We start from the raw sequence: 25,737 nt of genomic DNA on the forward strand, positions 1-25,737 counted from the left end.
CATATCAGTAATATGATATTTGGTCTCTGAATTCCAAGTAGTTTACAAATTAAAGTTATCTCAATATCATTGCCAGGGATTTGGCTGCAGCTGCTGACACTGTGGTAAAAAGCAGATTATCGGTTATTGCTGTCAGCCCTGAAATTCCATTTAGTTTGTTGTGGCTGGTACCAGATAACCTGACTCCGCCAGATGGATTGCTTCACATTTGCTCGCCATATCCATCTGGGAACTTTCCCTTGGAGAGCTTTTGGGAAGGGACGAAAATACTGGTTAGCCGATTGGATAAACCATCTGTCTGTCACCACCTATGTTGGTGATAGATGGGCCAACTCAACCAATCAGATCAAACTCTTGCCGAAACCAGTCGGGAGAGGAGCAAAAGTATCTTTTCCTCCGAGAAAAGCCTCCAGTGCCGTTTTTTTGCTCTTCTTTCAATGAAGGAATACTTTCTAATTCGGATAAAACTTGCGCGATAGCTACGCTCATCTCATCCGTGGAAGCTGCCATGTTGTTTAGACTAACAGTCGCTTCTCGTTGCGTCACACCTAAACCCGCCTCAAAACCAACGCTGATTGGTCGGTCGTTTGGCGAACGGCTCCAAACTTTCTCTATCTCTAGATGCCAGACTGATCTGCGAGTAGTAAACTGGAGCTCGCGAGATCAGGACGGTGTCACGAGGCTAGATACCAGATACAAAAACCACAAATATTAATCTTACAAATGCAAAAACGTGAAAAGGACATCAGATATATATATTTTTGGATTGACACGTTATGTTAATGTTTAGAGAGCTTTACCATCCCTAGAGTAAAGATTGCTCGTTTCTGTTTGCTGCTTCGGTGCTGAATGTTAGTGAAGTCAGCCAAATTAGCCTATTTTTGAATCAGACACTGGTACAACCTCCACTACCGCTGTCCAGTGGGATCAGGAGGGGCGCTCCACGGTAGGCTAGGATTTTATAACTGAACTATGACCTGGACGCACACCTGTTATTCCTCTTAATTGTGTGGAAATCTGATATTTTCACATCACAGAGTCTTCCATGAGACTCAGGTAGCTGTTATAGGAGTTTAGTGCAGGGCGGCTTGTCTGCAGGTGCGCTGGACTGTCCTGTAACTGTGCGGAGGACTGAACATTATGTTTCTCATAGGGCTGCTCGATTATGGAAAGACTCATAATCCCGAAATCGAAATCACAATGATTTAAATTGACTATATGTAACTTTTAGATGTTTCTGAAACTGTGTAATTTTCCATCTGATGATCATAAATGACCTGTAACAGCAGACGAGACTAACAGTGTAAAGAACGCTATTTTTATATTGTTTTTATTAATGCCTCTGCCCGAGTCACAGAATGATTTACGGCAGGTAGACGGCGCTACAGTAACACGTTCTGACGGGTCACAGATTTCGCTGTAACACCGGAAAAGCCTTTGCAGCCAGGAAAAAGGTAGCATGAGATTTCTTTATGTAGGTCTAATTGTATTTTAATGTTACTGTAGAAGTTATCTGCTGTAGTTATGGCTGATACTGGGGCAGGACCATCACAGGGAAGAAGGAAATTAAACGAAGAATAAAAGCTAAAAGGGAAAGTGAAAGACAACGGGCGAAACCGAGTCAATCTCGCTCAGGCTTTCAACAGACGGAGACAATTACGCTGTTGTAAATGATTCAAAAGCGACCCCCAGAAAGTCCTTCTTGACTTTCCTACCACACTGTCCCGAGCCTCGCTGGCGAGGCTTAAATCCTCCTTTTGTAAAGCTCAGTCTAACCCAAAACACACTGAAACAATCAGGAAACAATCGGGCAGTATTTTCCTGCTGAGCTCGCTGTCTTTGGAACCAACTTTTCATTGTTTTGTCTTTTCATTTCATTTCTTTACTCACTTTAATATGACCAATTATTACACAGTCTGTCTTTGCCTGATCCAGTCTCTTCTCCTCCCCAAAGTTAGACAGCATTACAAGGATATATAGAAATCGGCCTTTTGGAAGCCTTCCATTCTGGCGTACTTGGGTAAGAAAGAAAAATAATATGCAGTGAAATAGCAATCACATTAAATTAAAGAAAATCATAGTTTGAATCGGTGTGCATCCATTATTCTATTAAAGTAGGAGTTACTGTTCTAATCCAACTGGTATCCTTGTAATATTTTGACTTTATTCATAAAATTACGACTTTATTCTTGTCATATTACAACTTTAGCCTAATTCACTTACGACTTTATTCTTTTAATCTCAGAGAATGGATATGTGGCATGTGTGTTGAATGTGAAGAAAGTTTTTAACATAGAAATCTTGCTGAAACCCATAGGTCCAGGTTTATAAATGAAATCATTTCTCATTGACGTGAGTAGGTGCCACTAGCACATCTGTGCCCGGGTTCAGACTACACAGTGGTTTTGTTTGCTTTGATGGTCCCTGTGTCAGATTTGCAATCATAGAGTCAGAAATTCTTGACGTGATTTGACTGATGATGCTGGCTGTGTTGGGTTTTTGGGAAAAAAAAAGAAAAAACAATTGTGACCTGTCCTCTGTTTCACAGTTCCACGTCACAGCGTCACAAAATTTACAGTTGTGCACGGACCCAGGGCTGTAGTACTTGAGTCAGGACTCTGACTCGAGATGCCTTTCTGTTGTCTCGCACTCGTCTTGGTCTCGCTGGAATTTGGACTCGGCCATGGACCTTTTTCACAGCAGACATTTTGACTTGTCATAGTAGGAAATGCCCAGCTGAAATTAATAACCTTAACGATGGCTCCATTCCATCAAGTGTCCCAGTGAGCTATTTCAGTGAGTCAGCATTGCACAATACCAGGGCTTCTCCTAATTGGAATGCAGCCATCATCAATAGTTGGGAATACACCTGTGCTTTTCCTACTATGACATGTCAACGTGTCTGCCGTGAAAACGGTCTATTGGACTCGCCAAATATTCTAGTTGGTCTTGACCGAGTCCAGCACTATATGCTTTTGTTCTAAAGTAACTTCCTCCTTTGATGAAGCGCAATCATTCAGAAAACCGGTATTAGTTTATTTCAAAATCCATCTAGAACAGGCATCGTGATTGGTCGCCTGGTATACAACTGGCTGCATCATATATCTCCATCATCAAGCATTTTCATTTTGGCCACAGACACCATGTCAGCGCGCACTTTGTACTATGGATTCTTAGTAATAAGTAAGTAATAAGTTCAAGAATGGGAACATTTCCATTTTATATTTTAAGTAAATAAGGTGGCCTAATTTGACCCTTTTCTTTCTACAATCTTGACCGTCTCTCATTTGGACTTGGTCTTGACCTGGACTTGAACCTTTTTTTAGTCGTGGTCTTGACTCGGTCTCAGCTAGTCCTGGTCTTGGACTCGACAAAGGTGGACTTCACTACAGCCCTGCATGGAGTGCTCTCATTGGTGAAAGTGACGGACATAAGGGAAGACGTCGTGGAAGGCAAAAATAAATAAATCTAACAAATGCAGAGTTTGTCGTTGTCCACTAAGGGCGCTGACACACCAGGCGGATTATCGGCCGTGGGACAGTCTGGCGAGGTCAGTGACTCAAATCTGTTCGGTGTGTCCCGTGCTGTCGTCAATCTGAGGGGCTGCCGACCTGACATGTTCGGTCGGCGGCAGGGCAGTCGGGACTCACTGACGAGCGGGATGAGGTGACTAGAGTCTCTCAAAGTCTGACGAAAATCTTTTAAACTGACCTTTGTTGAGCTGAAATGAAGACAGATTCAGCAACTGCACGGCCTATTTCTCGCTCTAAATGTTTTCAGAAACACGTTTCAGTGAACTATTTTAGTACAATATGAGACAGTCTGGCTTTGAATTTCCGGAGAAAACAAACCCATGTGACGCGTTCGTCCAATCAGCTGCCGGTTTTCATTTTTGGGCAACAATACAGATTAGCGCCGCCTGCTGTTATAGAGATGTATTACGTCTCGTCTCCTCTCATCTTTTTGGTCTGTTCTGTGGCAGTTTTTTGGACCTCGGGGACGACTGATCATATCAACGGGGTTTTCTGTCAACGGTCGGCCGTCGGCTAAATGTGTCTACACCTTAAGACACCCTACAAGGGATAAACCGATCGATTGTTACGCACTTTCATTGTGTAGTCTGGACCTGACATTAAGGGTTACTTCCCCAAACAAGAGGAGGAAGAGTAAATCATGCCTACGTGTGTTGTTGACTCAGCAGACATAACATTAAATGAGAAAAGTTGATTTACAGGAGAATAAATATTTGAAAGCCGTACAGAATGCCCCAGAGCCTTACTTACTGGGTTTGTGTTGTAAGGATTGATTTAATGCATAGTCCTCTGTGTTGTGACGATGAACAAAAATCGGAATGTCTGTCACACAGGGAATTCAATTCATTTCAATTTTATTTATCCCTAAAGGGCAATTAAATTTTGCTGTCAACCAGTCACAGATAAAAAACAGACCGACAAGAATAAACCATCGCAATCACTCAGTCAACCAACATGTCAGTAGCAGCACGTCAACAAGTGGGAAACCCAGGCAAGGGCAGCAAAAGCACACACAGGTTTCCTCCTGTTTGTCCCAGCAGAAGTGGAAGCTTAGCCACTTCATTTGGTGTGGGGTTTCATTAAACCCATTCCCACTTTTTCAACTCTTCCTACTACTTCCCCTTATACTTCCACATTCAAGCCCGCAATCCAGTGCAGCGTCCGCCTTTCACCATACAGCGTTCACGCCGCAATTTCCTCGCAAATTGCATTCTCTGGTTTGGTGTTGTGGTTCCATCGTTTCTCATCATGTGTCACTGTCTCTCCGCAGAACAAGGGAGAGCCTAGCGTCCAACACCTCGTCCATCGTGGAGAGTAACCGTCGACAGAACCTGGCGCTGAGTCCCGGGCATCTCGGCATCACTACCGGCACGGGGCCCCCCTTCTCCTTCCGCGCCATCCCAGAACCTTCCGGCACCCAACCAGAGAAACTCCAGAAGCCCAGCGCTTGCCTTGCGTCAATCACCAGCGTCTAGGGGCAGAACTAAGGGCTGGGCGGAGCCCATGGAGAGGGGCCAGAAAAGTAAAAAGCCCCCCCCCCCCCACCCCCACCCCTCCTGAGGACTGTTACATCTTTAGACTGACTGAATCAGTGGAGCTGCCACAGGCCCACTGTGGAACTATAGCTATTAACGCGCACACACACACACACACACACACACACACACACACACACACACACACACACACACACACACACACACACACACGGACAGATAAAAACAGAGAAATTTAGACCACCACAAAACTGCTTTCTCTCTCTCTCTCTCTCTCACACACACCGACATAATACACACCAGGCCACTGGGCAGACTCTGACCATGTCATTCTACAGCCTCTAGTTTACACACTGCTGTTGTGTTGTTTCACTTTCACGTGGGTTCTAGTGTGTGTGTGTGTGGGTGGGTGGGTGGGTGTGTGTGTGTGTGTGTGTGTGTGTGTGTGTGTGTGTGTGTGTGTGTGTGTGTGTGTGTGTGTGTGTGGGTGGGCTATGTTTGTATAATCTGTAATCTCAGGTCATGTTATTTCCACTCTCATTCCAGCTGCTCCAGATAAGCGCATCTCCCTCTAGTGGTGTCTCCTGGTATTACACACTGAAGAGATGCAGCTCTGCTGACTACTGTTACTGATGGTACACACATTCTCACTGATCCAGCTACTCACTTGTCTCCGTTAGGCTCTTCTCTAAATTCACCACTGGCGGGCACCTTGTAAGGTGCAGTGCCACAAAAAAAAAAAAAAAGGCAACGTATACCCTTGACCATCACTCCAAAGTGCATCAACGATGTGAGGGAGGGGGGGGGGTTAGACAGTCAAATGAGTAACCTGGGCTGTTTTTTACTCTAACATTCTGTAGAATGAAGCTGAGCCGTTCTTGTATCTGTTGGATGCCATGATGCCCATTTCAAACTGCCTGAACGCTGTGGTCTCCTCCGCTGTTGTCAGATTATATGGACAGCCTGAGGTGTAGCTCCAGGGATGAGATTTTTGATTACAGATCTTCTTCCACTTTGTCGTGGCTGCTGCAAACAATCCTCTGCCATTTCCGGCCAGTGTGCCATTGTCCACTGGACACATGCTCTCTTCTCCACTCCACTATCGCAACAGGCTGTAACGGATGAGATAAGTACAAAAAGACACAAAACAATAAGAAAACACTGGCTAGCTGTCAGGGCCACCGTAAATAAGACTTTATTGATCCCTGAGGGGGAATCAGCGTTACAGCAGCACAGAGACCGACTGAGAGGTAAGAAAACAAATAGAGAACTATTTAAATAAATAAAAAAAAATATGAATACGATTTCGAATTCGGCAGTTAAGGGGAAAGTTAAGGGAAACTTGGCATTGCTTAGCGACAGATCCCCCGTTTGTTGCTCCTCTTACTGTTGTGAAAGCACGTTAGTGATTTTAGGTAAAGCATTAAAGCTGTCTGAAACCTACTTTGAGATTTGTGAAAGCTTTTTCTATGTGTAAAAATAAATAGGGAGATTTTCACATGTAGACCACATTGGACCAGGTCCAGATCAAAAACCCACTTTACTTTTTTCCTCCATAAACGCCGCTCTCAGCTCCTCTGCCAGTTGCTGCATGAACTTCCTCCGGGACATTTTACAGCTGGTGCACTCCTTGGAGAGGATGTGTGTAATGATTCCAGCCAGTTCGAGGATGTATAAAGTTATATGAACACGTAGACCGCTACCGACCATCTACGTGTACCGCGTGAAGTTCTTCTGATTCAGGATCGAGTCCATCCACGCCGCAGCCTGCGTTACCGACTCTGGCTTTGCCTTCGGCCCATCGGTGATGCCCACACTTGTTACTCGAGACCGCTAGTTACGTTTCTCTGACAGAGACTATGATTATCACTAAGCAACCAAGATATGCATCTTCAACCACGCAAAAGATTAAAAACAAAACCGCAAAAATCTGAGCAGTCAATATCGTGTATGGCCAAAACAGGTAAAAGTGATTGTATTTTCATGCCTTTTGTGTAATATATATAAAAGCAATTTTAAATGAAAATACAGACTATTTTAGGAAAAGTCAGGTACCAGCAGGATTGTATTTTTTTATTTAGCAACGTTATTACAAATATAAATTTTCAAACGGTCAAAATGACCGTCCAGGCCACAGGGGGACCATCTAGCAGCATTTATGCTACTCAGCATTAATGGGCCACCTCTTTCTGAATTCCCCTATAACCGAGCCTTGGAGTTATTTTTCCAAAAGCCAAGAAAAATCTGATGCACACAGCAAGGCTGCCAACTTCGCCACTGAGGCAAATATGCAATTAGTTTCATTATGAATGGTTTCATACTATAGCCTACTTTGGGTTTTGGTTTCCCTATGAAGAATTTCTTGTAAAATTAATTTTGTAGACCTACAGTTCCTCCAAAATACAGTTCAATCAAAACGAAATCAAAATATGCCTCACTGTGTTTGAATAGAGGTGAATAAATATATTTGTTTGTGTTGCAGCGAAGTGTCAGATCCGTTTAATACGTAAAACATTTGGCGGTGGGGTGCAGGACTGGTGGAGGGGGGGGGGTTCCGACAGATCTGCCCCCACTGCTAAAAAAAATCCTAGAGGAAACACTGCGGTTTACTCCTCGACGCAGCGGCCGGGGGGTTGACTCTGCGGCCCTTTGCTGCATGTCATTCTCTCTCTCCTTTTTTATGTCTTCAGCTGTCCTATAAATAAAGGCCTAAAATGCAAAAAAAAGAAGAAGAAAAGAAGCACTTTACTTAAACTGGTCAAATCAGGACTATATTATCCCAGAGAGGCTAGAGATTCTTTAAAACGCAGTTTCAGATTTGTGAAAGCTTTTATTTATTTTTTATTTTTTCGTGAAAATGCACACAAAAAAGGGGGATTTCACTGCTTGTCTCGCATTAGAACCACAGTGGACCAGTGCCAGACCAAGACCACTAAACCTAGACTTGTCAAATCTGGAATACACCATCCCAGAAAAGCTTAAAAAGATTATCCAAGATAGTTTCGGATTTGTGAAGTCTTTTATTGTGGTCTTGCTCACAAAGTCTCAAAAAGTCTCAGACAACTTTAAATGCTTTACCTAAAATCACTTTCACAAGAGTAGGAGGTGCGGAAGCACTGTTACGTTTCCCTTAGCTTTCCCCTTACCTGCCCAATCGGAAGCTAACTTCAGCGTTGTGATAATGATGAAATTAGAAGCGACATTAAAAGAGGAATATCCAGTATATACATACCTTACACAATATAAGTGAGTTTATATATACTGTGTATAAATGCCTATATGTATTGACAGTTGACATGAAATTAATATTTAATGACATGCTGCATTTTGTACTGACTTTGTCTTTATGTACATATAGCAAAAGCAGTCTTTCTTGTTTGTTTGTAGAGTCACTTCTCCGTGGTGCTCGGATATAAGCTATTGAGGTCCTGCAGACGATGTCACAGCCGCCACACCCGCAGAAAGCATGTTTTTCTCTGTCCTGCTAGCGTGTAAATAGTATTCATACTGACGGCTGAGGTCGCTAATTTCACATGACAAAATCAGTCACTAAACACTTTGTCACATTCCTTTCAGTAAACATCGCGGAGATTTGGATTTTCTGGGATTAATAGCAGTGTAGTCTCGCTTTGCCAGACCTTCCTCCACAGCGCTGCGGAGGAGGGTCTGGCTAGTCCACACAGCATTCCGGGATGGGAAAGAAAACGTGCTCTGGTTTATTGGCATTTCTTTAAACCAATCACAGTCGTCTTTGGTGGCGCAACGGCGCCTCTGCAACATAGCCTCGGGAAGGAACTTGTTTTGGTGGAACATGTGTACGTTCAAAAGTTGTTTTAGTCGTGCAACAGAAAACTCCGATCGGACAGATAGTCTAGCTAGCTGTCTGGATTTACCCTGCGGAGATCTGAGGAGCAGTTAACCATAGTCCTCACAAATCAGTTACAGCATTTGGATTTGCTACAGAAGTTGTAGCACAGTAAAGCGTGATTTATGGTCCTGCGGACACTCCACGCAGAGCTTTCTCCGTAGCCTACGTAAGGGCCCTGATGTGTATACTTGTGCGTTGGTGTGTGCGTCGAGCCGGCATGTGTGGGAAGTGGGAGAGTGACGGCGAATATCTTTGGCGCGAGTAGCGACTCTAGAGTCCTAGAGCTTTCTGACCACGGTGGGAAATCTGTAGCAGGAAAGGTTAGCCCTCTCCTTGACTTCATGTTGTTTATGGAGAAGGAGAACCAGGAAACGAGTCGGGGGGAGCAACCGTCTTAGTAACGTCGCCGCGTAGTTACATTTATCGAGAAGTGCACGTCAGGCCACGGCGTAGATTCGTGTCTCCACGTACCAACGTACGTAGCAACGGCGTAGATTTTACGCAGAAGTATAAATCAAGCTTTAGTCGGTAGACGTAGGCTACTCATGAAGTTACTTTGGTGTCAAAGGAACTCAGTCGGACTGTTCCTCATTCAAGTAGGATTACGGTAATCACGTTCATGAAATTTATTTGACGAAAATGATTTGACGTTTTGTATTGGCCTGGCGTTGAACTTGGGGGTCCAGCTCAACGCCAGGCCAATACAAAACGTCAAATAAACTGGACGGGTCCCGGTGACCCGAAGGACAACACAAGGGATAACCCAGTATTTAATGGCTCCATCCATGAAGAAACTGAACTAGCCATTGTGGCTTTCGGAGCCGTCCCCTTGCTTCTGCATTTCAGTTTGGCACGCGGCGCTATGTGGCAACGTCACAGCAGGACCTCAAAAAAAAACCATTTATGACACAGAAAGCACACGGACAGAGAAAATCCATTGGTTTAGTTTTTTTATAGGGACAGTTTTCACCATGTAATGCTTGTATACATATTCAGTTGAAGTGAGAGGAGGGTGGAGAGAAAGAAACGAGAAAAAAAAAACAACATAAAAACGCAGCAAATTTTGGCTACACGGCATGTGAAACAAAGCATCTTCGTTTCAGTAAGCACTTGAAGCAGACTACCCTAACCCCTTATGTCCCCTGGGTGCAGCATCCAGGGGACATAAGGGGTTACGGTCATGTCCCCGTCGAGCTAAAAGTGGGATTTTGAAACTAGCAAATATCGCTGGCCCTTTCCAGTAGATTGGGTAGTGAATTTGAAATGAAATGTATAAGTCCTGGCATCAGAAAGCGTAGACGCTGCTGCAGGTTTAAAGGCCCGCGCCCATGGTTGTCCAAATGTACGTTCACGAGGAGCAGCTGTGCTGGCACTCGAGGTGGCTGAGCGTCCAACAGAGAATATGAGACATGGAGGGGATTCAGAGAACTAAACCAGACCAGTGTTATATACACAACAAGCAGGGATGTGACTTTGTTGTTCTTTCCTTTTTTTTTTCTTTTTTTTTTTTTCTTTCAGTGTTTCTTTAGTTATACACAACTTTATTGTCAATTTTACATTTCTATCCAGTTCATGACTACTTGAGTTTTTTTCGTCAAACTGTTTGAATCCCTGAGCCACTCTCACTCCTGGTGCTAAGATGTATTGTGGCCAGAGACGGCCATGATAATAGTCATAATAAAAAGGGTGATGAGAGAGTTGGAATATAGTAAATGGTTGCTTACACTTGTATAATAGGCTTCACCTGCATACGTTTGGCAATGGCCATTTAGTCCCTTCTGTGAAGCATGTGGGTGAACTGGGATTACACAGTGACGGAAGAGGCGTACAGGGCGACAGCTGACTACGGCACAGGGAGATGTGAAATAAGACCTACAGTACATTAAAACATGTGTGGGTCTCACTGTAACTAGACCGGAGCTGAGCTGGATTTACCTAACTCGAAAAGACGGAGAAAAAAAAATCCTGCAGTCCTATAGGTCAATCATTTCCCATCCTCCTATAGGCTCAGGGAGCTGTCAGTCACCCCAGTGTTGTCGTCCTACAGGCTCCTCTACAACTACCTCCACAGCAGCAAAAACACAGCCCATCCTTTCTACTATCACACTGTCATCAGCCTCTAGCCTGTGAATGTCTACACACACACACACACACACACACACACACACACACATACACATACATACACACTAACACACTACACATCAAAGTGCTGGACTCCCTATTGTTTCCCTTTCTTCACCAACAAGGCTTCTTCTAATGGTACATGATAACATTGTGGTTCAGCTGCCAACCCCACACCCCAAACACACACACACACACACACAGTCCTTCTCATCCTCCTTATTACGACCATTAGTGGTACATAACTTCCTCTGCAGGGTCCCAGAAAAGGGACTTCAACCCAAAACAGTGTTGGCCTTCTCACCAGTAAGACGTGTAACACAATGTCCTGACATACAGCTGTACAAGCTAGCCCGCCGTGACGAGGCCCAACGAAGTCAATACCGGATTCGGTGAGGATGTACGTAAGACGTCCGATATACTCCAAAGCCAGTTCCTCACGGGCATACATTTTGGCTGTCTGCATGTCCGACATGAGCTGCAGATGGAGTTTACGTCACGTGGACCCTCACAGCTCACGTGTTAAGATTTCAAAATTAGCCTTGAGGGGTTCAGTACGCTTGAAACAAACCAGTTGATACAACGTGCTGTCTGACCAGGTCTACAGTCGGTCTATCGACCTGTTCGGAATTGCAACACCCGCCTTTAACCCTCATGTTGTCCTTGGGTCAAATTTGACCCGTTTTCAAAGTTTCTACATCAAAAATTCAACCAAATTGCCCAAAAATAACTTGGATGGTTCCATCGACGGTTCCATCGGCTGTAATTATCAATCAACGTAGGTTTCTCTGCTCTTAACCATTAGTCAAAAGAATTCATAATTTCTGCGGGGGGGGGTTATGAATGAGGTTTATTGACTATGAATTCCTTAAAGAAGTGTTAAACTAGCGGTCATTATTTGGAATGTAGTTGGCTAAGAAGATGTAACACAGAATTGGGGGATCATTTATACGTTATGCTTTAAGAACAGGCAAAACAGACCGAGGACAACACAAGGGTTAAGTGTGCTCTTTAATTTCCACCCTGGAAGGCCTGAACAGCATCGGAAAAGTGTGATGTTACACGATCCGGCGAGCGCTTCATTCGAAGCTTACTGGCCCTCAGTGAAAGATGCAAGTGTTAGCGGCTTTTGGTCGCCAAGGGCGCTGGGCATCAGGATACTTGTCGCTCTCACCTTGAGTTAACTTGTTTGCTGTATGGTAGGACCAAATGGTTTTTATAACAATCCTATTTATTTTCATAGATTCCCCACCCCAGTGTTCGCTCAACGTGCGGTGCTCCGTTCCCTCCGCCCTACAGTCCTCGCTGCAGCTAACTCCTACTGTCGGTCTGGGCAACTGTGTAGGCGCCACGACCGACCAGTAGGAGCCATTAGCGTAGCGACAAGGACAAGAACCCTCACTGGCTCCCCGCCCGCGAACACGTTGTGTTTGTGGGAATCAAACTCCTGAAGTGGTAGACTGGAACTTTAACTCTTCCCCGCCGTGTTCATTTTGGCCATCGCTACCTTCACGTGCTCTGAACAAATGTAACCAAACGCTTCGGCCGTGAGAACTTCATTTAAGAACTACTCGAACGGCTCGGTGTGTGACGTAGGAAGGTATTATCCCTGCCGCTGGAGTAGGACTCTACTCCCTGACATACTGTTGGGTTTTTCGTTCTCCTTCTACCACCGCATTCGTTCTTACTCTCTACGGTGCAACTACACAAGGGTACAACCTCATATCTTAAATAAAAAGTTTTAGAAAATGTTCAGTATGCTACACTTCAAACTGCTAATGCTAGGGCTTTTACCCTCTTCTCCCTCAGTACCAGGGGACCGGTTTATATTCCTTCCCCAACGGACTCCTTCTGTTCTATGAATTTGGTCACTATTTACAGTCTGTTCCACTGCTGTTCTTGGGTTTTAGTCCCCGGGACGTATGGACTAAGATTAAAATCCAAGAGAGACTAAAGCTACCAATAATTCAGATTTATGTCTCAGTTCTTTAAGTATTCTAGGACAATAGCATGTAGTCTACAACGCCAGCAGGGTTGTAATACCACTTAAGGGTTTTAGTTCCTTTTCTGTCAATATATTCTAGGAGTGTATAGTAACTGTAATAGGGTTCCTGTCCCTGCGCTAGCCCAACAGTAGGCTTCCAATCCATTATAAAGCCCACAACAGTAGGGCTTTAGTCATCACTACGTAATTGTAGTAGGATTCTAGTCCCCAAAACCTCTACGGAAGGGTCTGTAGTGCCAGTTGTACCCTTGTCGTTGGGCCTTATCCCCTCTTCCACTGATTCTCAGTTTTCACATTCATTCATTTAAGTCGCATTATGATATAAAACGTATTTATTTATTTTTACAAAAGGATTCATAGTTAAATATTTCTTTCTTTTTTTTAAATCTATAATATTTCATAGATTACGTTCTAATAATCTAATCTAACAAATCTATAACGCTTAGAAACTGCAAATATGTTTAATGCATGTCTAATATCTTTGCAATACATTTCTCTTGCGTTCTTTCACATAACCAAGACTATAGAAGTGTAAAGAATAGGCTACGTCCAATTATTCCAAGGGACATACATGAGGGGGGGGGGTGCCCGGTGTATTCTCTATCGTGTAAAGAGTCCTTGGTTGAAAAAAGATTGGGAACCTGTGCCCTAATCTGTGACTACGGAAAGACGCATAGACAGTGAAGGATATATCCCGATTCTGGGAGTCAAGTTCTAGTCTCTGTTCCACCTTTACCTTTCAGAGGGTGCCCCGTTCCTACAAATACAGCCGTTTCAGTCCCTGTTGTACCACTAATCTTGGGTTTACAACTACAGTTGAGTTCCTGTCCTTAACAGTGGACTTTAATCTTTATTGTACCACATTTCAGGGCTTTTAGCTCCTGTTCCACAGCCACAGTGGGGTTCTTGTCCCTGTTCCACCAGTAAATTCGGGATGTAGTCCCCTGCCTGGTGGAGGTCATGGGTTCCATCCTTCGTGTCTGATGATGATTGCACTGCCCCCTACTCAGCTACTGTCTGGCCCAGTGGCCCTCTTATCAGCCCCTGGTCCCCCCCCAGCCACAGTCCTGCAACCTTCCATCCCTTTTCTACACTGACAGTCCATGAAATGTCTTCCCTTAACATCGGTGGTGGTTTATAAAAATGGAGGTTCAACAATAACATTGTTTCTAACGGTGACGGTATGTCATACCTGTAAATGATGTTTATCTGTCATGCCTAGTCAAATAATTTAAACAATAAAAAGAGGGATTTTTTTAAATGTCTATAATATCTGAAAGTCCCTTTGATGTGTAGTACTGGTGTTACCATTGTTGTAGTGTATGTGATACCCTATTGGGATTGTGTTACTTTTTAAGATAATAAAATAACAATGTTTGGTTACGCCACTGTTGCGTGTTTTAATGTGATCAACATTTCTGCCTTGCATCCAAGATTTCTGCTAGATTTTTTTTTGTTGTTTTTCAAACATGAGGGCACAAAGCAAGTTTCACATCATCAATGCATATAGACCTATTTTATATAACCCCAGCTGTCGCCGACTACGGCCAAGCCAGCCTCCACCTCGAAAAACATGTCCTAGCCGGTTGTATGAGCCAGCCCCCGCTTGTTTTGCGGTTCGTGTCTATCCTAAGCATTACGGCAAGAGCGTGTAAGAACTGAACTTCAAAATAAAAGCAACGTTCAGGTGCACATGATATGCAATTTCACATTGATTCAATAAATAAATCAAAATGAATAAATATTTAATTAACAAAATGATACTAAAAAACACTACAGCATGCAAAATGTATTTGATAGAAAAAATTGAGACCTTGAAAATCGAGGCTTTGTCATTTCAATTATGTGATTAATTGGTCAAACTTTCTTAGCCTGGCATAGCCAGACTAATTAGCAAATTTGTATGAAGGCCTTTACACACGGGGGACTTTTTTGTCGTCTGATTCATTTGTCAATATATTTATCAAACTGTTATTTTTGGCATTAGTATTTTCACACAGAAGGCGAATATTACGCAGAGATAAATCAACGTCAACTTTTTTTTTTTTGGAACAAGTATGTATAGTCAAACTGTATTACTCCTTTCAACCTTGACAAATTCAGAGTTTACCAGAGACAATCTTTCTGTTCTGATACCATGGCACCAGCACCGGAATTGTTTTTTAATAAAAGTGGCAGACAGATATATAGATATAGAAAATGTGTATTGTATTGTAATAAACTTTACTTATTAAAGATTTTAAAGACAGTGTAATACTGCCACTACCTTCGTTGACCCTGTCGGGTCCGGTGTCAGCGGCAAAAGAATATCACCACATGTACAGGCATGTAGGCTAGTACAAAACACAGCCTTTATTAGAAATACAAATTCCTTAAAATAGGGACACCACAACAGAAAGCCCCCTATAAAAGGTCAACCCCTATCTGGCAACAGAGCCCCCTACAACCCTACAACACAGCAATGTGTATTGCACACACCCCGAGAGAACCACTGCACACAGAATCAAATCCACAGCAATCCGTACACTGCACACTAATGAAAACACCATATAAAAATGCACCGCACTCAATAAAGAGCACTCCAAACTGTAGGCAGGTCAGAACCACTTCTATCACTAGGGGGAGGCAGAGGGCCCCTTCAGTCAGCAGGGTTGCCTATGATAAAGAGCCTCTAATAGGGTTGGGGTTAGGACTTTGACCTCGAGTGGTTAAGGTTAGGATAGCCCATTGCTCAGGTGATAGGATCTGAACAAATCAGGTTACGTTACCTTGCGTAAGCATGGACGCCTAGCCAATAGTAGCTATTGAAGGGCGGGTCTTGGCGTGTCCATAATGTGAAAAAAGATATTGCGGCCTGTTCATAGCACACCTTTATCCCTCCTCAATCCTCTCCCCCACTAACACAGGTGAGAGTCATCAGTCCTCAATTACACAGGGATCCTTCAGTTCAAGTGTCCGCAGGGAGATAGAGACCCTCCCCCACAGTATTCTGATATACAATTTGTTTAAAATGAGAACGTGAAATTAATAATGATTTATTTCAACCCAGTCTCACGGCAGTTCGTGAAACGGTCACGTTATTTAATCTATTGATTCGTGCACACGGACACGTTTGTCGGTTTTTTTTTCGTGGTGGTCAGCAGGTTTTTTTTAAACTAATGTATTTCAATGGGAAGCGTGTGACCTTTCCTTTCCCCGTTCTTCTGTTCCTAAACCCAACCTCTGTGCTTCCCATTACGTGCTGACTACCACGAAACCCATTACGTGCTGACTACCACGAAACCCGTTACGTGCTGACCACCACGAAAAAAAACGAGGTAAACGTGTCCGTGTACACGAATCAATAGATTAATCATTTCACAAACTGCCGTGAGACCGTGTTGTTTATTTAGCAGAATTACATTGTGTTGCTCTATCCTATTCAATATTTCCTACATTTCTAAGCAATATTTCTATGCTGTATTCTGATAAATCCCTGTACCACCCCACTTAAAGAATCCTGGAATCGCCCCTGCACATATTTCATCTTTTATTTAACAACTTTCGCAAATTTGCTTCGCTACCGGTATGAATAGTTTTGATGCAAAACATTCAGAGTCGTTTATTTCACATTTTCGTGTCATTTATTTGTTACACCTGTTGTGAAACAATCCGATCACGACTGTTTTGTGGTTCGAATCCTATCGTCTACTGGCTTGACCTCTGTGACCAGATTCTGAAAGCAGTGGCGAGATTTCGGAGAACAAAGCGACACGAAGCGGGGTTCAGTTCACAGCGTTCTAAAGGTTTAGTGAGACACACAAGGATTTGTTTTAACATTTTAACAATCGCTCATTTAGATGACGTGTAGTAAGATAAGAACGATACTCAGGATGGACAGAAGGATCGTCTCAACGTTGGTTCACACAGATAAGTCTTCAGGGAAGGAAACAGTGTTACAGTTAAACCAGATGAGAGAGGATTTCTTCAGGTTTTCACAGAATGGAATGTAACATATTCACAACACAAAACCCATATTGTGTCAGGGCCTTTTGTCTAGAACCTCTTGGTTAATTTTTCGATTTCTAAGGGGCATTATCAACGTGGCAGACCAAACTGCCTCTGGACGCAATTGAATAGACCTTCAACCAATCAGAACAATGGATAGCGCGGAGAGACACATGCAAGTTGGGGCGGTGCCGTGCAAGGTCGGTTTTGAAGCAGAAAAAAACCAAACACGGCAGCCTGGTCACACACTTTCTCGTAGATAAACAATACACTGAAATGTCTTTCTGAAACATTTTCAGGCGAGAAATAGGCCATAGTAACAAGTAACAGAATCGCCATTCCTATTTGATCAGCACTGCCTAGCTTGACAGTTGGATCTGAGTTTTGTAAGCCTTGTGCGCTGCGGAGAATGCCTGTTACGTCACTCTCAAGCATGGCGCTCCTTCGTCATTTTTTGTTTCTATTTAGTTCAATGTGTTTGCTCGCCTGACACGTTTCGGCAAACAAATTCTAAGCTTCCGTGTTTACTTCCGTGATATGCGGCCCACTGACTTTCAGATACTCTGCCCACAGGCTAGACTTTACATTACAAAGGCGTGACAGGTTTTTCAATCGCTTTTCTTGTAAAGTTTTACAAATATAAAAGTCTATGGATTAAAAATGTATAATAGAAAGAGTAAAAAGAATACATTTCCAAAGACCAATCTGACAGTACATCACCTCAGAGTGGGTAGATGCTATTGCACGTGACACACGTGTCGACGTCAACACGGGCACACTGTTCGGGCGTCAACACTTGGGCTTCAACACCGTTCCTTCCGTTACTGCAGTTTTTATACTTTGCATTCATTCTTGGTTACCGATGTTGTTAATAATTTCTCCCCAATTTCGGATCACATTGCTTCTGGAACGTGTCCGGTTGTGTAGTTTTTTTGGTTTCAAATAGGGCTGCGTAATATATCGATATTATATCGATATCGTGATATGAGACTGGTCATCGTCTTAGATTTGGGATATCGTAATATCGTGATATGACAAGTGTTATCTGTCCCTGGTTTTAATGGCTGGATTACAGTAAAGTGATGTCATTTTTTAAACTTCCCCAGACTGTTCTAGCTTTTCTATTATTTGCCTTTACCCACTTAGTTATTATAAACACATTAATGATGATTTTTTTTTACCAAAAATCTCATTGTGTAAATATCTTTTTGTAAGCACCAATTGTCAACCCTACAATATCGTCGCAATATCGATATTGAGGTATTTGGTCAACAATATCGTGATATTAGATTTTGTTTTCCATATCGCTCAGCTCTAGTTTCAAAGCCTTTATTGGTGATTTCTCACGGTAGAAAGTGCTGCTATACTCCGCTACGGTCAGTCTTCAGCTGCGACGGACAGGAAGCGCAAGTGTTGACACCTGGCTGCGCAGTATGCTCGTGTTGACGGCGACACGTGTATCGAGTGCGATCTAGCATCTACCCCCAGAGTCTCATTGAGAACCTTCCTATTTCCACAGACCAGTTCTACTTATAATCAAAAATATAACAGAGCACCTCAGAGTGCCACTTAGACAATATCATGATAATGATGTGGAAAATTTAAAAATGTAAAAGCCCTCTAAAATGCCCTACAAACTGTGTTCCATCTAAATTCAGATTAGTTTACTAAGTAAACTGATCCGAACAGCTCGGTAGATGATGGCAGGCTTAATGCTGATATGACACACTAAAAGGTTGTTGACCCCTGATTTACTAGAATGATCATACTCGTATGATCATAGGATGTCTACATCAAAGGCCTAAAACAGTTATTTTAGAAGAAATATATAAATATTGAGACATATATATATATGTATATATCTATTGTATACGCCCAGTCCTATTTTCATCATCAGTCAATCAATTCTTGAACTCAGAGGAATTCAGAGGGAACATAGCTTGTATATGACGTTTGAGTGGGCTTTTATTTTGAAAATCCACATCAGAATGTCCTGATACTGTTGCCTGTCCTGATATGCCTGATACTGACTGAGTGACACTCAGGTGGCCTGCAACAATTTTGAAGTGAAGTTGTCATTTTAAAGTCAGATTGGTCTTTGAAAATGTATTCTTTATTAGAAAGTTGGACTAATTACTCACGTAATTGAAATGACCAAGCGTCAGTTTTCTAAGTCTCATTTTCTCCATATGAACGTGGTAGTTTTATCAGAAATTGTATTTATTATTTATTCCTTTTTTTTATTTGTTTATGCATTTTTATTGAAGTATGTAGGCTATGCATTCATTTATTGTTTTTTTTTTCGAACCAAATGCTTGCTCTTGGGGGTAATTGTTGGGTCTTTGTAAATTATATATGTGTGTGATATAGACCTACTCTATCTGTAAAGTGTCCTGAGATAACGCCTGTTATGATTTGACACTATAAATAGAATTGAATTGAAAATGGAATTGAATTATTTATTAATTGACTAACTGTTACTGTTAAACTGTTGACTATTAAATGAATGTGAAATTGATTTTATTTTGAAGTCACTCTTACCGTAATGCCCAGGATATACACGAACCTCAAAACAAGTGGGGGGGGCTGGCTTGCTTCCCACTGTGTTTTTGTGGAGGCTGGCTTGGCCGCAGTCACTAACTGCGTAGGACTTGGACATAATTCCCACACAGCTGCCGGATCATTTCCAGAACCCCAGCACAGCATGTCCCCGACACACACAGCCGCGCTCTCCCTGCTACTGCTGTTCGGAGCGGGGCACCAGTGTCTCGCAGCCCGTCCGTTGCTCGTGTTTCTGATCGATGGGTTCCGCTATGACTACATGGATGACCTGCACGCTCTACCCGGATTTCGCGAGCTCGTGGCCAACGGGGTGAAGGTGGACTACATGACACCAGACTTCCCGAGTTTATCGTACCCTAATTACTACTCACTGATGACAGGTAGGCTATCTCACTTTCATTTAAAGAGGCTTTATCAGCATGACTTTAGCAAGTACAAGAGTGAAAAGCACAGTTTTTAAGATGCGAACGATCAAACATGTTATCATGTCAGTTAAACAATTGTGGAAACGGAACAACCATGTCAACAATATTAAATAACACCTAGAACCTAGCCCATGCGTATCAGCCACAATATGAAAATAATAATATATCAGTAGGCTAATAATAAACAAAGTAGACAATGTGCACACCCGCGCTCGCTTTCTGTGCGTTGTGAGTCAGTGTGTGGAACTATATGATGTGCTTTGTAACGGTTTGCTGTGTGTGTGTGTGTGTGTGTGTGTGTGTGTGGTGTGTGTGGTGTGTGTCAATATGTGGAAATAGCCTATATCATGTGCTTTGTGTGTGTATGTTTGTGCGTGTGTGTGTGTGTGTGTGTGTGTGTGTGTGTGTGTGTGTGCGCGTGTGTCAATATGTGGAAATATATCATGTGTTTTGTGTGTGTGTGTGTGTGTGTGTGTGTGTGTGTGTGTGTGTGTGTATGTGTGTGTGTGTGTGTGTGTGTGTGTGTGTTTGGCGTTTAGTTTTTGTGTTGTGGTCCAATTCAGAATGGTGCAGTTTAGACTGGCTGGAGTTTTGTGCATTCTGTTAGGAAGTAGGCTATAGCTCTGTCTCAACTTCATCTTTCTTGCATAGCTGGCTAAACTAAGCGCTCCTCCTTCTCTACACACACACACACACACACACACACACACACTTTAACACATTTATTTATGTCCACATAGAAAATAATCTGTACGAGGACACAAATATTAAAGGTGTCAGAGTACATTCATAAATTCACAGACCAGTGATAGCAAGTCAAAATAGAAAACAGTAGGCCTACTCAGTTCTCAGGGATATAAGAAGCAGCGTATCAGCCATATATCAGCCAATGATAGCAGGGACAGCACAATATTTTGCAAGCCGTTAAGCCCCCTTTTTGACCATACCAAGTTCTTGAAGCCCACCTCATTCAACCTGTGAAGGTGGGTCCTCAGCTGCCAAATATGAAAACAAGTAGTCTGCACCTGTAACCAGCTCTGAGATGATATTTAGGAGTGTTTGGTTTAAAGGGTTACTCAGAGTAAGAGTATAGAGTAAGTTACTCTAGAAGCATTTTCCGTCCTTATATCTAAAACCAGAGAATGCAATGGTTTCGGCTGTCACTGCCCGATGTGAGTCGAGGGCAGATGTGAGTCGCGCATGCTCAGATTTAAACGGTTTACGGCATAACGTGTCATACCCGATGTTAGCCGAGTCAGACCGGCTCTGGTCGAGTGCAGATGTGAATTGCGCATGCTCAGATTTAAACGGTTTACTGCATAACGTGTCTTACTAAAATTTGTGAAATCCATAAAATAATAAACTTTTCTCTTTACATTCAATAACAGAAGATGGAAATAATTTCAAAAACATTTTAGCTATCTATGATTGTTAGATTGCTAACGTTAGCTCAAAACGCCATTCGAGTGACAGCCTTTGTTGTGTTTGATTGCTAACTTGTAGCCAGCAGCAGCAGTCATTTCAAAAACGTTTTAGCTATCTATGATTGTTTGATAGCTAACGTTAGCTCAGCAGCAGCAGTCATTTCAAAAACGTTTTAGCTATCTATGATTGTTTGATTGCTAACGTTAGCTCAAAAAGCCGTTAGCATCTTGTAGGCTACTCGTCGCAAAGTGACGCATGCGCGACTCATGCGCGACTCAAATCTGCGCTCGACTCACATCGGGCAGTGACATCGGCTTTAAACACACCGTTAATGTTGTGAAACAGGCACAGTTTGGTTATGTTAAGGCACAAAAAACTACTTTGGTTAAGTTTAGTAAAACATTGTGGTTTTGGGTAAAAATCTGACATTACTTCACTTCCAGTTACGCATGTGACGACGAACATGACCTAGCTCCGTTTGTTCCGTAAACATGCCGTTTACTTTTATTTAAAAACGGGGCCCGAACCCCTGTCTCCTTGGTGGAAGTCCTGTGTTTGTTTGAGCCATAAACCAGCCCAACATGCAGGGTGGAACTTGCCGCTCTTATACTTTGTCACTTTACTTTTTGCTCTGCTCCTGTTTTATCTCTGGCCACTAGAGGACGCCACCATTCTAAACGTAAATATTGGTTCTTATTGCTGCTTGAACTTGAACGACTTATGGGAGCGTCAGTGTAGTGTGTGCACCATTCATCTCTCCATTTAAGAAAGTCTGTTTGCGCACAAAGCTTGAGGAGAAAATGTAGGCAGTAAAGTTTATTTATTCATTTTTGGGGCTTTTATGGCCTTTAATTGATATGGATAGCTTAAAGACAGGAAAGGGAGAGAGAGGGGGGACGACATGGAGCTACGGTGCCTCTGCAAAATAGCCTCGGGAAGGAACTGTCAAAATATCACCGTCAAAGAGCCTGAAGCGAAAAGTTGACGTGGAAAAGCCCAGCTTTAATGGACTGATAAGCAGGTCCTGTATGCCTCATTTTCAATGAAACGATGCTGTGGCAAAATAATAATAACACAACCAGCATCATTATCAAGAATGAAGAACACAAACATAACGATTGCGTCATTCACGTGTCATTCACGTGCATATTAAGTAAACAACATGTATTTGTTTTGGTCTTATAATGCATCCATATTTACCGCTCCAGCGGAGAGGATGGTTTCTTCAGCCAGCTTAAGTTTATAAGAATTTGTCAAAATGTCAAGATTCCCTGCAAACTAAGATAAACAGACTACAAAACGATAGATTTTGCTTTAGCTTGTTTTATAAAAATTTGTTCTTTGCAGAGTAGAGCTGTGTTTGCGTAAAACAGCGCAGCGGACAAGAGTGTACTGAGCAGACAAAGATTGAAATATCGCTTTCTACATGTTTATGCCGGTCTACACAGGTGAGTGCATTGATAAGTATTGGCTTTTAACTCACGAAGGTTTTAATGTAGTCTACTTACAGTAACAAGACTAGCGTTAGTTCATCTGCCCCAGCGGCCATTGGTAATCCTCTTTGTATTGTTCCCAGTCAGAGATATGAGTCAATCAAACTACCGTAAATAACAGGTCGCGCAACTGTGAACGTTGTAATTTGGCGTGCGGATGAGAGAGTGCTTCAGCATTTCAACACATTAATAACTCTCTTGCGCACATATTGCCAGCGTGCCATTGGTTAACGTCCCGCGTGCCCATGGTGGCACGCGTGCCTAAGGTTGCTGACCCCTGGACTAGATCCAAACCTGTGCCACTGCAAAGGACTTAGCCTACATGGGGCGCACACTCAACCGAGTGAGCTAGAGGCCGCCCAGGCAGGCAGTACAGTTTAACCACGATGTGTTATGGTGTCGTGCAGTCCCAACTCTCTGAAGTTCCTGTTATCCTGAAGGAGTATTTAAAGGAACACGCCGACTTATCCGGACTTATTACCTAGCTTATTCACACTAACCCCCCAGAGTTAGACAAGTCGATACATACCCTTCTCATCTCCGTGCGTGTTGTAACTCTCTGACGCCCCCAGCGCTAGCTAAGCCTAGCACAGATCCTGGAGGTAACCGGTTCCAACTAGCCTACTGCTCCCAATAAGTGACAAAATAACGCCAACATGTTCCTGTTTACATGTTGTGATTTGTACAGTCACAGGGTGTACAAATAACAAGGTCACATGAGACACAGCCGTCTTCTAACCGCATACAAACTGGGAACTATATTCTCAGAAAGGCGAAGCACTGCTACTTCTGCTACTTGGGCGGAGTGATTTGCTAGCAGCACCTGAAGCCCTGTGGTGAGGAGCAGAGAGTTCACCTGGAGTTTGCTCAGAGTTGGAGTAATAGAGCCAACAATTACTAGATAGTAAAAGCATAGTGACCTTGTTATTTGTACACCCTGTGACTATACAAAACAAGCAAGTAAACAGGAACATGTTGGCGTTATTTTGTCACTTATTCAGAGCAGTAGGCTAGATGGAACCGGTTACCTCCAGGATCTGTGCTAGGCTTAGCTAGCGCTGGGGGCATCAGACAGAGTTACAACACACACCGAGATGAGAAGGGTATGTATCGATTTATCTTAATCTGGGGGATACTGTGAATGAGCTAAAGTCCCAATAAGTCGGCGTGTTCTTTTAATCTGATGCTGGAGGCGTTAACTTTAGCTGAATCTTCAATGGAAACAAAGATATTGCCGGTGCCTTAAAAAGAAGATGCTTAACCCAAATTCATCAGGCATGTGTTTTGTGTTAACTTCCTCCCTGACCTTGGCAGGATAAGGCAGCGCTGTATTATCATACAGCTGTTACGTCTCTATGGAGACAGAATTGAACTACTCCTCCGCCCGAGGCAGGTTATGAGGTTATGTTGGACACTGACCTGAATGAGACCTGGGGTACAACGGTCTCAACAAACATAGCATGAGTTCGTAAGCTGGAAATTCCACCACATTATGCGACACAAGGTTTATATACGTATGTTTGTAAAAGTTGAGAACTGGGGCTATTCATAAAAAGAAATCTGGGCTGTAGCCCCGGCTCCCAAGCAAGGCACGTGCAACCACCATCACAAATTGTCCAACATGTGCATGAGCACACACAACCACCATTGATTGACATTTTAATGTTTTTGGTTACTGTTTTTGTTGCTGTTTTTTTTTTCTTCATTCATTTTGTAATGGTAATGTTTGTAATGTGTAGTTTTGGGCCTATGTCCTTTCTTTACTAATTAAATCATACCGGTCAGTTTCGACCAGGAACACAACAGATAACAAATTTAAAACAGTTTAAAAACAAATTTCCTTGTTCAGCTTTGACACAAAGTAGTCTGTGATATGTACCACAATATGTTTTATATGAGTATTTCTTTCTAGACAAAATAATCCATACACTATGCTTTTTTTTTTAACTCAAAAACGAGTTGTATGAGCTCAGATCAATGAGGCCTACAGGCCATAAATAGCAAATAGAAGTTCAAAATTTGTGACGTTCACCAGAACTTATGTTGTTTTGGAAAAACTCAACTGATATTCACATACGTGAAGAAAAAAAAATCTTGAATCAAGGAGAATTTAGGAAAACAGTACAATTGAGTTATCGTGTAGTGCTCTCCCAACTTCTGGAGTTCCTGTCTTCCTGTAGGTGTGTTTAAACTCATGCTGGAGGTGTTAAAGGCCAAATATAATATATTTACTGTATTTAATCAAAAAATGAGATCAGATATTAAGGAAACATTCTAAGTTGAAATACTATCTTCTCTGACAAGAATGCTAAAGCCAGTATTTGCTAAAGCAGCAAACAAACGAACTGGATTAACAGAGATAGATTAATTTTACCCAAACTAAAATAACCTCAGCATCTCTAAACAGTTTTATGACCAGATATGTGGTAAAACACAGCTAAGAGGCTTAGAGCCCTAAAGGACGCCGACTTGGCTAATTTCCATCTAAACAGGTAAGCGTTGCGCTTCATTAGTTTATGTCACTGCTAACGTAGTAGGGATGGGCATTTTCAGTCATTTCAACATTTATGTGTTTGCATTTAATTATAAAGAGTACTCAAGTTAGTTACTGTTGTGAAAAATCCAATCAGGATTGCTTTTTGGTTTGAATCCTATCATCTACTGGCTTGATCTCTGTGAGTAGATTCTGAAAGCAGTGGCGAGATCTCAGAGATCAAAGCGGAACGAAGCAGGGTTCAGTTCACAATGTTCTAAAGGTTTAATGAGACACACAAGGATATACATATTCTCTAACAATCACTACATTAATTTAGATCAGT

At 42.6% G+C, this 25,737-nt stretch overlaps 2 protein-coding genes across 2 annotated transcripts in view; both read left to right on the plus strand.

Moving 5' to 3' along the window:
- Positions 1 to 5,775, plus strand: part of LOC120567273 (storkhead-box protein 2-like) — a 72,389-nt gene extending 66,614 nt beyond the window's left edge. The window contains exon 5 of the mRNA XM_039814180.1: positions 4,804 to 5,775. Within this exon, the coding sequence (XP_039670114.1) occupies positions 4,804 to 5,008 (205 nt within the window). The 3' untranslated portion in view covers positions 5,009 to 5,775. The remainder of the gene's footprint in view (positions 1 to 4,803) is intronic.
- Positions 5,776 to 19,617: 13,842 nt separating this feature from the next.
- enpp6 (ectonucleotide pyrophosphatase/phosphodiesterase 6) overlaps positions 19,618 to 25,737 on the plus strand; it is a 32,564-nt gene continuing 26,444 nt past the window's right edge. The window contains exon 1 of the mRNA XM_039814272.1: positions 19,618 to 19,955. Within this exon, the coding sequence (XP_039670206.1) occupies positions 19,718 to 19,955 (238 nt within the window). The 5' untranslated portion in view covers positions 19,618 to 19,717. The remainder of the gene's footprint in view (positions 19,956 to 25,737) is intronic.

This window comes from Perca fluviatilis, chromosome 10, assembly GCF_010015445.1.
Source record: "Perca fluviatilis chromosome 10, GENO_Pfluv_1.0, whole genome shotgun sequence".
Lineage (NCBI taxonomy): Eukaryota > Metazoa > Chordata > Actinopteri > Perciformes > Percidae > Perca > Perca fluviatilis.